Raw genomic sequence first — 15,519 nt, 5'->3', positions numbered from 1 at the left:
ACTAGCCTCACTTGTGTAAGCAAGACTAGTATTGTACTGTACTCTACTGTGCCAGGACGAAGTGATATTGTTAGTGTAACTGACTGACGATAAATATCTCTTGACAGCCAGCCATGTAACCTGATGAATGAATTCCAGGACCAAATGAAGCCTTTCCCTTTGTGCCCAAACAATACCGAAGTCATGTCTGATCGAAAGGTATATCTACAGCATCATTTATCATTTCCAAATAGATCAGAGCTAACATGCCTCACCTCAAAGCCCGTCGTGGTCCATTATTCGGACGCTGGTGTGTTTTTCAACTCGCATGACAAAATTGAGAAGTATTTCTAACGAGATACCCACTGAGGTGAGGATACTAACCTTTCCTCCACAGAATCATCCATGATGACACCGGAGCCGACGTTCGTGATATTCCATCCACTCACTCGATCCCACCCATGCTGATGCCGCCGTGAGTACTCGAAACAAACGTGAACATTCCCAGCTCAATGGTCGACTGATTTATTATCTCCCAGACCCCTTACCGTAGATGCAATCAATCAGCTCCGGAAAGTAGAAGGAATGGATATACGCGAGGTGGATGAAGAATAATCCGAGGAGATTTCACATTTTACTTTAGTTTTTATCAAAGTCATTACAATTCTACTTGTTCCAACAAACTTCCATTCCGATTTCGCCAATGTTTCAAGGAATCACTCCTTGCTACGTTGTTCCAACTTCGTGATTTTTTCTTCAATTCCCACAAAGGTTTGTCGGGGGTTGTCGATGATGACGGTAGTGTAGGTCATCGATGACGATTCTGTGGCGAGTATATGACGACACCACAATTCAAGCGCAACAAGTCAAAGAAGATACTTTTTTACTCTACACTAATGAGAAGAAAGGCCACTCAAATGAAAAGACAACTGCGGCAAATCCATCAATTCTCTAGAACTGTACAGTACAGTACAGTACAGTACTGCAATGGCAAACCTTCATTCGGCGTACCTACTGTACACTCTGATGACTTGCAATGCCATTCAATCATGAGATACCAGAGAAACACCGGCCTATTTCCTGCATTGGCTCAAAAACGGTACCCTGCGTGATAAGAACTACAGTAGACACACCCGACCCGACCAACTTGCCATTGCCTACCAGTTACCAAATGATTTGTCTCGCCAAGTTCTATTGGGTTGCTCGGAAATCTCTCTCGCTGGTTAGCTCTGAAACTGCCGAAGAGTCAGAACTTGTGGAGATGTCAGCACCGGCCAAGATTGATACTGCCATCAAGCGCCCTGATTGGATTGCTCGGAAGCACAGAAGCTTGATTGGCCGAACTGTGCCTCTTGACCTTTATAGCGAGAAGCAGTGAGCTGATAGCCAGGTGCGTGTTTGTTATGTATGATCAATATATCTGGCATTTGTAGACTTTTTCAGAAAGAAACAAAAATTGATATGGACGTGTAGGTCTTTAAAACAATAGGCGCGGGTTAACCAAGGCATTATAAACATCAAGCAACCCTTTCTTTTCCCATCAACCAAGAGTAGGGCTTAGTTATCATAGTACATACCCCGTCTATCTAATGAAACGTCGTGCTTATGCCACACTGTCCGAAATGGTAGTCTTGCAGGGGTTAAGCTTGCCAGCTGTATGTAGTTGCGCCTGACAGCTTATTGATCCCTCTCGGTATGATTCACACGGCGATCGTAGGCCCTGTTCCTTTCTCCGTGGAGGGAACTTTCACTCAAGAACGAGACCCCATTGACTCCAGCTGTCGATAAAAGTGCAAAGGTTCCTTGGCAGTTAGAAATACGCATACATGTCCTCCGCCAGCATGTCCTTGGGGCAAATCCCTTTCTACACCAATCTCTATCCCGTCACACCTCTTGCTTTCCAACATGTCTGGAAACAACACTCTCTTCATGACCCACGAAGAGTCTCACCGAGTGCAAAACATCGTCCGAGGTCACCTCAAGAAACTCGAACAACAGGCTAATCTGCCATGGGAAACTATGGACTCCCATGGTTTAATCCAGCAAGCGACTTCGGCATCCCTGATGCAGGACCTCTCATCAGCGGCGTTTGGTCTAGGAACACCTAAGAGCAAAGAGACCATGCTGGCATATGATGTCGGCCGTCCATATCCACCCTGCGCCACCAAACTACGAGATCTCAAGCACATGAGAGTTTCCGAGTTGAAGATGGAATCACATCATCGTGGCTTCGTCCTTGCTCTGCGACGCGTATCTCCAGTTGCTGAGTTGGAGGCTTCATCCTGGGCTGTTTTCCAGGGAGAGTCACCTGATGAGGTGGAACGGCTTGAAGTCTTCTTGCACAAGTCAAAAAATGGCCGAGACCTCCTCGACATGTCCTCCGAACTCCTGGTGAAAGAGCCCTATTATACTTTGAACCATCAAGGGGAGCGAACCATTCGAGTTGATCATCCTTCCGATCTCGTTTTCACGTTGCTCAGTGAGAACCCAGAATCGTGGCGACAGAGAAGGCACACTGCTGAAGATCAGACAAAGCCTCCAGAAAAGTGCAAGGAGATGGGCAATGCAGCCCTGAAGAAGAAAGACTTTCTACGAGCACACGCCTATTACACCCAAGGACTGCATCAGAGTATCGACGCAACAGATACTCTCATCAAAGACCTCTATCGAAACCGATCTCACGTCAACCTTCTCCTCCAACGATTTGACGAGGCCAGGTCCGATGCTGCATTATCTCTTACAGATGGAGCAGACGAGGCTCTTGATGCAAAGGCTTATTACCGAGCTGGCCTGGCCGCGTATTCTCTCGGCGATTTTGACTCGGCGAAATATTTCTTTGAGCTACAAGAGAATCTCCAAGCTAATAGTCATGCCAAGCTAAACCTGCGCAGGACTGAAGCCCGACTCCAGCAGCAATCCACGGGAACCTACGAGATGGCCAAGATTGTCAGAAGCCTCTCCAAGAATCAAGGCAGACCAGACGTTGCCAGCTTTTATGGTGATATCGAGATCAAAGCCAGCCCTGGCGCGGGCAGAGGGCTGTTTGCAACTCGTGACATTGGACTCAACGAGATCATCATGTGCGAAAAGGCGTTTTGTGTCGTCTGGAGTTACGAGCCTGAGGCATTTTCTTCCTTGACCTGTGACACCCGAGACGATGCTAAGATCAGGGTGTTTCCTTCTGGTTTACACAAGGTGGTTGTAGAAAAACTCCTCAACAATCCGTCCCAGATCGAGAGAGTCCTGGACCTCTTTGGGGACTACTCGGGTCTTGGCAAGAAGTTGGTTGAAGTCGACGGCAAACCTGTGGTTGACACCTTTCAGATCCACGACATCATTCAGCGAAACGCGTTTGGCCCTGGCCAACAAACTGAGGACGAAGACATCAGCAACGCCAGCACGGGTCTTTGGATAATGGCATCCTACATGAACCATTCTTGCGTCCCCAACGCCAAAAAGGACTACATTGGCGACTTGATGATTGTCCGTGCTACACGTCGGATTATCGCGGGCGAGGAAATATTACAGCGCTACGATGAATCTACCGACCATGATGTGAGAACAGCGTCTTTACAAAGAACTTGGGGTTTCAGGTGCAAATGTTCGTTGTGTTTGGCCGAAGAAGCAGATGGGCCAGCTATACGGGAGATGAGAAAAGGGCTCGAGGACAAGGCAAACCGTTTTATCCATCAGGAAAAGGCAGCGGGAGCAAACAGAATTCTCATCCACAAGGCAAAGCGTCTCCGGCAGGGCATTTATGAGACATATGATAGAGAGAGATACAAAGATCTGCCCCGCTCAGGCTTGATTCAGATCGAGAGATGGCTCGAGGAAGCTGATACGAGGTAGCGAGCTCAATACCAGTTTATTGTTGATAGCCTTGACAAAGAAACAAACATCAGCACTTCCATAAACTTGCCTTGGCTATCAATACGCTTCTAGTAATGCGATCATTCTAGAGCTACTCTTCGGGAGTCCCACTAAGGCCTCAAAGTCATTCAGTGCTGGTCTCTAGTTTCATCCCCTAGCGACGACTAGGAAGCAGAGTCACCATCCAAATTCACAAGAACATAGGATTTTTCTAACCCAATAAGAGGTTTCAATCTCTGCTTCTCTTAGGCTCGTTAAAGGTTGAGAACTGCTTTCGGAAAGGTGGCAGTGGGTGTCCAGCTCTGTGACATATCAAACCAGTGCCGACCTGCCCTTAGATCCACACAACATGCAATGGAGTCAATCATGTACTATGAGAATTTCATCACATGGCATCGCGACACCCGCGCGTACCATATCCCGGTATTCCCGAATGACCTGTCCGACGATGGCGCTGGCGTTGGTAGTGTAACTAATTAAATTACAACTTGGATACGCCCATCGAAGCCGCACGGTTTGGTGTTTCAGTTGCGACAATGTTGTGGCATAATCTCCAGCCAACTCTATCCATACCACGATACCTATGAAGAGTTGACATTGATATATGACGACTCCAGGGCTTTATTTCGACCCCAATGTCAACAACTCTAAAAGCGACGGCCTGAGGTTGATAGTCGCCCACATTTACCCCTCAAACGACGGCCTCAGGTTGAGACTCATAAGCACAAAAGTCCCATGAATTATTAATTACTGCGGCTCTGTTCAAAGAGAATCTTTGATTGCTAATCGATTTCGAGGTATAAATTGTACTTTCGTCTCCCCTTAGAAATCATCCCTACTCAATGACTCAAGTTTTCTATCGTATACGTCACCTAGACACTATCTTCCACGACCCCATCACATTCGATATGAACTCTTCAGACATCGCCCAGAACGGATGGACAGCTGTCCCTATTGACGCCGGCAAGATCTTCCAGACTAGGAGCTACCTCGATTCATCCCATTACATCAATCTCGAGACCATAAAGTTCCCCTCGCAGGACCCCATCGTCCTGAAGACTCAGAAACATGCCGAGACACATCTCCTGGAGCAGACTTACAATCACTCAATGAGGGTTTACTATTGGTGTAAGCCACCTTTCTACACTATAAGAGTTCTTTCTTGGCTAATTTGCCTTCCCTCCGACACCTAAAGCAACCGTTATTCTCCGACAGCAGTTCCCCGAGCACGCAGCCACACTTTCACCCTCGACTCTTGCGTTGGCTTGTCTGTTGCACGACATTGGCACAACTGAACACAACATGATTTCTACCCGTCTCTCGTTTGAGTTTCAAGGTGGCTTTCAAGCTCTCAACCTTCTAGGGGAGTACGGTTCAACCAAGGACCAGGCCGAGGCCGTCTGCGAAACCATAATTCGTCATCAGGACCTTGGTACAGAAGGCAACATTACTTTCCTCGGGCAGTTGATTCAGCTGTCCACCATCTACGACAACGTGGGTGATCATCCTTCGGTCAAGGACTTCGATCAGATCATCCATGAGAAAACCAGGGAGGAGGTCAACAGGGCGTTCCCCCGTGACGGCTGGTTGGGGTGCTTCGCCGAGACTATTCGCAAAGAAGAGACTTTGAAGCCTTGGTGTCATACAACACATATCCAAGATTTTGCTGAAAAGGTTGAGGGGAACAAGCTTATGAGGCAATATGAGTAGAGCAACACGGGTGGATCACGCCTTCAAGGTCCACGCCCGATCCAGCGACATGCATTCAGCCTCTTTGTCAGGCTAAACAGCTACGTCGAGTGCCATGTTTATACACTATTCAGCCATATTTCCACGATTGGTGAGGACAAGCCATTCGGGCAGTATAGCGTTAAAGACACTATGGCCAATAATGCATGCCTAACCATGAACGTGACAGCGTAGAAGCAATAAGCAAATATGCCTCCTAGAGCCCACTGAGCTCTTTAATATTGAGCCTTCCCCGCTTTCTCCCCGCCGATATTCCTCGAATACCTGCCTGTGTCCCATCGCGTCGCATCAACAGCCACACAATGTGCTCTCTCATCACTCGGGGGCCGAATATGAGCAGATTTTAATTGGGCCTTCCTGCAGCCGCAGCTGCACCGGTGAACATGGATACTCGAGGCTTCATACCAGTTATATCCATAGCCTCCGTTATGTAAGCGGATTCAGGTTCTCCGATGTGTTGTGTCACGTTGTATCCGCCCTCAGTGGGTGGGACATTTACTGGGTCTGTGAACGAATGAGTATGAGAGCAGCTCCAAAAAGTAAGAATAAAAGGCTTCTCCTCCCCGGCATATCAGGGTAATACAGCAGTTCCAGCAGATTTTCTCTTTCCCTCGTGTCACGTATTGCTGATAAGCTTCCCACGTTGTTCTTTCTCGCGACAGGTTTTCCCGAATAGACCAATATCTCTGACCATGGCGAGTCTCTCCAAGCTCCCTTCGGTCACCTGGATCCGCATAGCTTCCAGTGTGCGACTCTACCGATCATCTCAGGCCGTTTCAGTGGTTGGGGAGAAGATGTACATCTTTGGTGGGGAGCTTGTGCCTCGGCAGCCCGTGGACAACAAAATCGACGTTGTCAAGGTCGGGGGAGAGTTAGGTAGGCGAAACACCGAATATGTACAATTCATGAGCTAATCTTTGAATCTGTAAAAGAATACGGTGTCCATACACTCCCTCCCAAGCAGGATAGTCCCCCACCTCGAGTTGGTAGTCCCAGCACAGTCATCAATGGGGACATCTACCTTTTCTCAGGACGTGGGGGCTTGGAGATGAAGCCCATCGAGGAAAATGGTGGTCTCTGGCGCTACGAGGTATCAAAATCTCAGTGGACACTGGTGCAGCCCTCGGATGCTTCTGCTCCATTCCCAGCTGGGAGGAGCTACCATTGCATCACCTCTGATGGTGTCAGAAAGATCTATGTCCACTCAGGTTGCCCTCAAGAGGGAAGACTACGTGACCTATGGGCTTTCGACATCATCGACAGCACCTGGACAGAGCTGTCTCAAGCCCCCGGTCCAGCGCGAGGTGGATCTTCAATCACATTCTCTGAGGGGAAGCTCTACCGCCTGAATGGCTTTGATGGCAAGAAGGAACAAGGTGGCTCCCTCGACGTGTTCAACATTGAGACCTCTACTTGGAAAACCATTTACTACAAAGCAGATGGCATCAGAGGCCCAGAACCACGAAGTGTCTCGACTCTGTTGCCCATTGCAGTCCAGGGCAAGCCCTACTTGGTCACGGTGTTTGGGGAAGGAAATCCTAGCCCCCTTGGGCACGCTGGTGCGGGCAACATGTTCTCTGATGGTTGGGCCTATGAGATTGAGCAGAATCTCTGGCATAAGCTTGATTCAAGAACTGAAGGTCCCGCTCCGAGGGGATGGTTTGATGCTGACGTGGCCAAGAATGGGGCTGGAAAGGAGATCATTGTCGTTCATGGAGGCCTTGGTGAGGACAATCAGAGACTTGGGGATGTTTGGTCGCTGCATTTTTCGGAGTAACTGGGAATCGAGCCTTGTTTTGTCAAAATTGTCAAGTAATTGTTGTTTCCATGCATGGTTCAAAGAAAAAGAGAACAGCCCGGCTTCTTCCGTCAAAAGCCACAACTACTTTTATCCTGGATTGTCCTTATGTAAGCGGACTCCGGGCCTCCGAGGCCTTGCACTTGGCCTGGTTTGGCTAGACCAAGTTGTTGTGCTCCGCTAGAGCGCCGCATGTTAAAACCACCACGGAGTCCGATGTTCCGATGGACCTTTTTCACAACTTACGTAGCACTGTAGCAATTGGCACGCCTCGAGCTTTTCTAACTATCAAAGTTAGTGTATGAACCTATTCAGTACCTCCTGCTTCTGTTCGTAATGCGTCCCAAACGAGCCTGCGATGTTTGTTACAAGAGAAAGGTTCACTCGGAACCCCCGCAAAGACGCAATCCAAGATTTGCTAACACTGACTACAAGATCCAATGCGTGATAGAAAACGTTGATGAGCCTTGTGAATGGTGCAGTCACCATGGGCTTTCTTGTACTTTTGATAGAGAGACACAGAAAAAGTCCAACAATGTGTAAGCTATTTGACTTGCGATGGCCTCACTGGTTACTTACGTTTGCCATGACATTCAGACAAGCCATAGTCAGTGATGTACAAGAACTTCTTCGACGTGTTGTACACCTCGAGAATGCTCTATCTCAAATCCAATATCAAGGGCAGTTGTCGGATCAGACCTCTCCACGTTCCATGCCATCGATGACGCCTGTGGCAACACAAGATACCTCAGCCCAAGGAATAACACCATCCAGTCCCGGTGGGCAAACTAGCCCCCAAACCCTCTCATCTTCTGTTCCTTCTCCTTGGGAGACATCTACAACTTCCAAGCCCCAGACCAGGGACATTGGGGATGTTGCACGATACCTTGGACAGAACTGGTATCACAAGGGCATACCCATTCTATCCGAGAGGGGCCGGGATTGGATTCGATTGAAAACTGGACAAGACGCTCACTTTGAACGGTTTCATATGTTTGGTTCAGGATGCAACTTTCCTGCTCTCCCATTAACCAATCTCTCATACGACGAGCTTCACAAGCTGCCCAGCCGGCAACATTCTGAGAGCTGCCTCGATGCCTTCTTTAGATCATCATTTAGCCTTTTCTACCCCGTTCTTGATCGAGCCCTGGTTCAAGAGACGCTGGAGATGGCTTATCAAGATCGTATCGACTCATCCTTCACACGCTCTCAAGTGTCAGCCAAGGCCTGCATCCTGGCGGCCCTTTGCATGATAACGCGGACAGTGAGGCCTAGGGATGCCTCAAAATACCTTCAAGGTGACCCGCCCGTGGACCAAGCGAGGTCTCTTTTGGTCCTTGTCTCTCGGGAGGCATGCATTGAGGGTCTTCAGGCAACTCTCATGTTGGTAAGCATTCCCATAGTCGACCAAGCCTGTGGAAGATGGCTTATCGTTCAACAGCAAATTTGTAAAATATCCATCGGAGAGTGGAAGGACGCTTCTACACTCCACTCAACTGCTTGCCACATGGTCTGCAGCCTCGGTGGGCATTTGAAACAACGGGAGACATGCGATTCCTCCAGCGTAGCGTCTGACCGAAAGATCCGACATATCAGAACACTCTTTTGGATGTCGTATGTCTTCGACAAGGATATATCACTTCGATCCGGGCAGCCTCCTTTACTCACTGAAGACTACTGCGACTTGGCTATCCCTGAAGGATACGCCAGCCGATATGGTTGTCAACCTCCCTCAGGCCAAGGCACTAGCACCTTTGGGCGACTCGCGCCCTACTTCCCAGTAGACCTTGGTTTAAGTCACGTCAAGGAGAAGACATGTCGCCTGCTTTACTCGCCCAAATCATTCACTATCGATGATACTCAGATTCTCCTTCACATTCGCCATCTCGATATTGACCTTGAAAGTTGGCGATCGTCCATTCCAGTCAAATATCGGCCCAAGCTATCTATCACATCTGGAGGCCCGTTACTCGATTCAGAAATGGATTCATTGCAACGTATCATATGCTTGCATTTACAGCTTGAATACCACTATTTGGTAACGGCCATTCATACGGCTGTCAGGCGATGTGGTGCTGCTTATGCTCAAGCTCCAAATCTTCCTGATGATCTTCATAGTGTCTTCCACTCCAGCAGTGATCTGTCTTTGGAAGCCAGCCGTTCCACATTGACATTGCTCAAGGGCCATATAAACCTCCTAGAAGAAGAGGCGTTCTGGTACGACTACCTATTGATCGTTCCCTCCCGTGCAAGACCCGGACACACTGACACCGACTACAGGCGTGTCGCTTTCTATCCTCCTGTTGCGGCCATGTCATTGTTCATGAACATCCTAATCCACCCCATTGATCCTCGCGGGCAGGTAGATCTGGGTATCTTGGCATCGGCCATCTCAATGTTCCAGAACACCTCTGTGCAAAGTCTTACCGCGGATGACATTGAGTATCTACAGGAGATGAACAACTTCGTGGCGGAGCTTGTGCGACTTGGTAATCTTGCCATATGGAACGCAAGAAAGGAAGAGAATAGGGAATCAAGGGATAGAGAATAAGAATGATAGGAAATATGCTATGAAAACATGTGAGGTTGAAGTGTAAGCAGCATCTTGTATAATTGACTAGAGATTCATAAAGGACTTGGGAGATGATACATGCTCATGAGATGAATACTGACATAAAGGACTAGTCTATCTGTCACCAATAAAACAGGTCAATTCGTATCCATCAAGTGTAGCAGTTTGATCCTCAGGCGCGGCGCCTCATTCACCCTTTCAATAAAGTTCTGGCAGTCATTGCAGGGCTCGCGGCTGACCAAGATCAGACAACCCTTCAGCGCGACCTTAGGCCATATTGGTCGTCTTGCCTGTAGTTTCGTGGCAAACGCCATTATTTTGTCTCTCTGCGTTTGCTCCTCTTGCCGTCGCCCACACTCCTCAGTACTCAGCAAATCCTCCAAAGTCAGTCTCGAAAGGAGAATATCATCTACTAGGTCCCCTGGCTTCTAAATATCGCTCCACAAGATTAAGTGCTAGTGGATAAAGTAGACACCAACTACTTCTCGGCGTGGCAGGCATTAAACTGCTCTGGTATCCCGCCGCTGAACCGACCAGGCTCCAACACAAATCCAAGGTGTTCACAGATTTTCAGTGCCTTCTGCGTCCCGTTAAACCCTGCAACATTGAGGGTGTTGCTTTTTCCGTGTGACCAGCCGCTCATTGCTACATTTTTTGGTAGCCCATCGCTACTAATCAATCGAGCGGTTGTCCTTTGACTCCTTAGGATGCCATATTGAGTTGTGAGAGATTGAAATGTTGAACCCAGCAATTTAATGGAATGTGGATTCGTCCAGGCATGGAATAACAGCTTTCTTTCTGTCTTCACCAAGGAGCGTAATGCATTTGCGATCCATGTTTCTCGTGGAGCCATCTTTTCTACAGAAAGAATACTTTCTACGATGCTCATCAACTCATTGCAAGGACTTACTCGCACCGCGCTTCAAGAGAGCGTCAAGATTCTCCCAGTAGCCCCATAACAATGCCTTCATTAGAGGTGTACGACTGTTTAGGTACAAGAAGAGGCGGGGTAAGGGAACAGCATGATTTGTTTCAACTCTGGGATGCCCATATCACGTAGCTGTAACACATCAGTCGTTGTTGTCATCAACTAAGCGTGAGGCCGAATCACGTAATTATCAGATAAGAGAAGCCTCGGTGGTCACTGAGCAACCGAGATCAGCTGACAACGAGGAATAGGGGCAGGCATCTCAGGCCACTATTCTATGTGTTTTTAGACTTGATCCCGTCCTAACTTCTCCATTCCTCAAGACGATAGAAATAATTAGTCTCCGACGCGCTGGCTTTTCTCACTATTAGCGTCACCTGTCCCTTGTGAAAAACTCGTCCTTCCAGCCTAGCATAACCTCACACCACTCCACCACCCTGCCACCATGTCTTCTCCTGGTTGGATGCAAAATCATCGTCATCTCATCGGAGATCGCATCCTCTCAAAAATTTGCCTCCCATCCGCCCACGATGCTGGCACATATCACCTCAGATTCGGCACAGTTGGAGGTGGTAAGAACGTCGTCCTAACACAGACAAAATCTATTCTAGACCAACTCCATCTCGGCGTCAGGCATCTGGATATCCGAGCAACATATGCTTTCCTGCCAGGTTCTTTCCACAGACCCTTCAGCGGCACCCAAAGTGGTTGGTACTGCGGTCATTACACACCAGAGGGTCAAAAATTTGGAGTTGGCTGGCAGGGCGGCAGTGGTGCTTCTATCGATGAACTTGTTGAGCAGGTCAATGAGTACACGCGCGATCATGCTGAGCTAGTCATTCTCAAAATCTCCCACGTCGTTGTCCTCCGACACTCGAAGCTCTGGGCTACCGAGGAACCCTTGACACCGGACCATGTAACCAGTTTGATGGCGTCGCTGGGTCAACTGAACCACTTGTTCACAGTGACAAATGCTTCAGGAGGCAAGGAAAAGGCCCTACACGACTACACACTCAACGGATTCGTCGGAGATGGCCAAGCTGCTGTGATTGTCTTGATTGAGGACCTCGACAAGATATCCGCTGCTGTGGCTTTCGAGCATGGCTTCTGGCCCGGGACTTCGCTCTCCTTCAATCAAGAGTCTGTCACACATACTCAGGGTGCAAAGGAGGCAATATTTTCGCTTGTACTGCCAAGCGACAACAGCTTCACTGTTCTCAAGCTTGCCGAGGCGGTGCAACAGAAACGCTTTCCCTGGCTACTACAAGATCTGGCCAATTATGAACTCACCAAGTCCCTGATAGAGATGGACAAGATCGAGAACGCTGATCTTCTCACTTTTTGTCTTGCCTCTACCATATATCGACTCCATCAGGACAATAGACAAGAGAAACAGCCTGTCATTGTTTATGGAGGCACTCTTGTCACAGATCCAGCTGTTCAAGCTAGAGTGCAGGCCACCATCAACCAAGGGGAAAGTCTCGTAGCAGACAACGAAAACTTGATTGACAGTTGGCAAGGTATGCCCAAGTCTTGCGCTGTCTTGTACTCCCAGAACGGCATAATCAAGGGTCGCTGGGCAAGAGAATTATCGGTTCTCCACTTCGAGCACGACATCCTTCATCTTGAATGTGGTGAAAATGAGATTCTTACTCAACGCCAGTACCTCGACTTGCTAAAAGCTAGTGTCGAGATACCCAGGGTCAACATTTCGAATCAAACCGTCATTGGAGGGGACGAGGATGATAGTCAGAGAGGAGTCCGCAAGACTTTTGTAATCCGCTATCGGCTTCCCAATCACAGGGAGATTTGCGAGGAGAGTGTTCTTGAGGGCAATGATTTGGTGTGGCAAAGGTGTTGAAATTGAAGACCCATCACGTCGTCGCGGGTTCAACACCCGACAAGGAACCATGATTCTGTAATGGGCCACAAATAATGAAGTAGAGTCAGTCTGTGGATGTTGATTAGAAACACCCGAAGTTGAGGTTCTCCGAACTCCAGTCGAAGACGGTTGGTTTTTCTCATGGCTCACTCCGCCTATAAATATGCACTCAGCAAGCCAGGTTCAGGAACTCCTTTGTGTCTTCTATTACCTGGACCGCAGATCTTTAAGCTTTGGTGGGGTACAAGGGAAAACTATGGAGTGCGCATTCACCCAGCGAACCGCGGTTTATTGTGCTTAAAGCAGTACACAATAAGTAGTACAATCAAGTTATAAGAATTTTAGCCGAGCCTATCACTTCTACTGCGGCACAAACGTGCATGTGATGCCCTCAGCCTTACAGTAAAACCGTAAAACCGTAAAACCCCCAACCGAATTAACTTCACAACATGATGACACCATCAGTGGTTTCTATCAGGGCCTCAGACTGCGAGGGTTCTCTTGCCAAGGTATACCGTCAATGGGACATCGCCACATTGGTCAAGCAAGCCGCGGACCTGGAATTCCAGGATGCACAGGAGGCCTTGCAGAAGACCCAGGAGAAGCTTGAGAAGATTTTCGAGGAGTGTATTGACTTGGAGACTTAGGTAGAAAAGTTAGATGGCTCTTTGCCAGGGGTGCAAAGAGGAGGTGAAAAGTCAGTTGCAGCCGCAGGTTTCTCCTGCTATGCATGTGGAGTATCGTAACGGATGGCCAGTCAAAGAAGAATATTCCTCGCTGGTCAATTATTCCTCTGGTTGACATGATGAGATTTACAATCAGCAACAGCAGCGTCAACAACAAAAAGGACTAGAAGGGCGGCGTTCAGATGACGTTTTAGATGAAAAGTGAGGATAAGACTTGGGGCTTGTTTATTAGGTAGATTTACAGTCGCGATGAAACGAATATCTATGTGTGAAAAGTAGTACTTGTGGTTACTCATATATGCACAATCAATCACTCAACAAATTGGGTTGTCCCTTTTCAATGAATGCTCTCGAATATTCAGGGTAGAGGCCTGCAGGGATCAAGGGCTGAGGGCTGGGTCCACGCCATGTCTTTCCATTAAGGCCTTGTGTTTCGGCTTTGCAGACCTGACTTTCAACCAATCACAACTCGTTCCGGGCGAATGGTTTAGTGGTATAATACTCCCTTAGCAATTTCTCCTCGAAGAACTCGCCTCTGGGAGTGGTCCAGGGTTCGATTCCCTGTTCGTCCAATGCAGGTGGTTTGATTCCACTGTTGTCCACTCTTTTTGACTGTTCCCTTTTTTTTTTTCCTGCTCGATCTTAGGGGAGGAAACAAAGATGCTCTCTTCGCGATTTTCTTGTTGTCATTATTATTATCTGTAATGATGGCAAGGAGTCATCAGCCATAACAGCAAAAAACACAGTCTTTAACACATGACAGTATTAAACCCCAATACCATAAAACACCGCAACCTAAACGCCGCTGCACGTTGGTCCTGTTGGGCGCACAAAAGGCCTAACTAGCCTCTGTTGTTCAGCTATGGCAGTCAGGCTTTCTACGTTGAGTGGTGATCTGCCCGTAACATCACGTACGTCCACGTACCTAGCCGTTAGATGACGAGGTCATTAGGCTCACGCACCACACAATTCTACTGCACAGACTGCTCGATCTGGATCTTTATTCAGTTATCCTACTTGAAGGCGAGTCTCAAGAGCCGCACTGGCCAGCGACAAACTGCCTCGACAACTCATTCGGTGGAATCTCCAACCCACATCGCCCGGTATCATCACAGACACCGTCAAATGTGCCATCAGTACAAGCCTGGCCCTCAAAGTCAGCCGGGTTTCCATTCCCTCCATCGTTGTTGTTATCATCGTTGCCGTTGTTCCCACCAAAGAAATCTCTAAACGCCTCCTCCGCTTCAGAGTTGTCAAAGCCGCATTGGTCTGCGACAAACTGTCTGGAAAATTCGTTGGGTGGGATGTTTAAACCGCATCGGCCGGTATCATCGCAGAATCCATTGAATGTGCCATCGGTGCATGCTTGGCCTTCGAACGAGGCAACGTTGTCGTTGTTGTTGGTATTGTCTGCGTTATTGGGATTCGCCGCGCGAAACCGTGTTTGGGGAACTAAGGCCAGAGTCAGTTCAGGGTAATTAGTCTGACGCATGCTTTCTAGCGACTTACGCGCAAGTGAGCCGTGGGTGACGATGACGAGAGTGAAGACAGCAGACCACTTCATTTTGACTGGGTTGGAATGAGATGGCGGATTTTGTAGAGATTGGGTAGGATGACTGAACCACCAGGGCTTATGCGAATTACAGTGGATATTAAAAAAGGATGTGACCTGCACTTAAAGAAAAGATGGCCAGTAAGCTGATGGCTGACCTGGAGAAAGCAGATGACAGAGCTTATATATCAAACCGCGCAATACCAGGCATAATATCAGTATATTGAGACAGGCCAAGGTCTCAACTACGCGCTCAGTTAACTGTATGAGGTGTGAAACGGGTTTGGGAGTGCCAAAACCTGAGTCACTATCCCCGTTTGAGAATGAGAAAAGAGACAATTCTGAGACTTGGGCATAGACAGTTCCATCTTCCTAGAGCAAGGCGTTTTAGAAAGCCCTAAAATATGGAGGCGAGCGCCTTGACATGGCCCCGTGTATCATTCAGCTGGCTAGCTCGATATTCTGATACTCGCCCAGTGTCAGCCAAGCCTAAGGTGATGTTC

General features: G+C 48.3%; 6 protein-coding genes across 6 annotated transcripts; 5 read left to right on the top strand and 1 right to left on the bottom strand.

Annotated features, from left to right (window-relative positions):
• Window positions 1–1,884: 1,884 nt before the first annotated feature.
• On the top strand, window positions 1,885–3,828 carry SDG2112 (uncharacterized protein; the record flags this gene model as incomplete). Its single annotated transcript, XM_003041912.1, has 1 exon — window positions 1,885–3,828. One exon carries the CDS (start codon window positions 1,885–1,887, stop codon window positions 3,826–3,828), a length of 1,944 nt encoding a protein of 647 aa, XP_003041958.1.
• Window positions 3,829–4,757: 929 nt separating this feature from the next.
• On the top strand, window positions 4,758–5,559 carry NECHADRAFT_97503 (uncharacterized protein; the record flags this gene model as incomplete). Its single annotated transcript, XM_003041911.1, has 2 exons — window positions 4,758–4,977; window positions 5,045–5,559. The coding sequence occupies 2 exons, from the start codon at window positions 4,758–4,760 to the stop codon at window positions 5,557–5,559; spliced, it is 735 nt and encodes a 244-aa protein (XP_003041957.1).
• Window positions 5,560–6,290: 731 nt separating this feature from the next.
• On the top strand, window positions 6,291–7,375 carry NECHADRAFT_52960 (uncharacterized protein; the record flags this gene model as incomplete). The annotated part of the gene is made up of 2 exons (XM_003041910.1): window positions 6,291–6,458; window positions 6,509–7,375. The coding sequence occupies 2 exons, from the start codon at window positions 6,291–6,293 to the stop codon at window positions 7,373–7,375; spliced, it is 1,035 nt and encodes a 344-aa protein (XP_003041956.1).
• Window positions 7,376–7,732: 357 nt separating this feature from the next.
• Window positions 7,733–9,947, top strand: NECHADRAFT_52921 (uncharacterized protein; the record flags this gene model as incomplete). Its single annotated transcript, XM_003041909.1, has 5 exons — window positions 7,733–7,935; window positions 7,994–8,126; window positions 8,229–8,783; window positions 8,838–9,613; window positions 9,677–9,947. The coding sequence occupies 5 exons, from the start codon at window positions 7,733–7,735 to the stop codon at window positions 9,945–9,947; spliced, it is 1,938 nt and encodes a 645-aa protein (XP_003041955.1).
• Window positions 9,948–11,341: 1,394 nt separating this feature from the next.
• NECHADRAFT_87106 (uncharacterized protein) lies at window positions 11,342–12,757 on the top strand (the record flags this gene model as incomplete). The annotated part of the gene is made up of 2 exons (XM_003041908.1): window positions 11,342–11,468; window positions 11,508–12,757. The coding sequence occupies 2 exons, from the start codon at window positions 11,342–11,344 to the stop codon at window positions 12,755–12,757; spliced, it is 1,377 nt and encodes a 458-aa protein (XP_003041954.1).
• Window positions 12,758–14,494: 1,737 nt separating this feature from the next.
• On the bottom strand, window positions 14,495–15,028 carry NECHADRAFT_106500 (uncharacterized protein; the record flags this gene model as incomplete). Its single annotated transcript, XM_003041854.1, has 2 exons — window positions 14,495–14,916; window positions 14,974–15,028. The coding sequence occupies 2 exons, from the start codon at window positions 15,026–15,028 to the stop codon at window positions 14,495–14,497; spliced, it is 477 nt and encodes a 158-aa protein (XP_003041900.1).
• Between the last annotated feature and the right edge of the window lie 491 nt (window positions 15,029–15,519).

Source organism: Fusarium vanettenii (assembly GCF_000151355.1).
Source record: "Fusarium vanettenii 77-13-4 chromosome 12 genomic scaffold NECHAsca_40_chr12_1_0, whole genome shotgun sequence".
Lineage (NCBI taxonomy): Eukaryota > Fungi > Ascomycota > Sordariomycetes > Hypocreales > Nectriaceae > Fusarium > Fusarium vanettenii.
The sequence above is the reverse complement of the archived record's forward strand: the minus strand, read 5'-3'. Positions and strand labels throughout refer to the sequence as shown.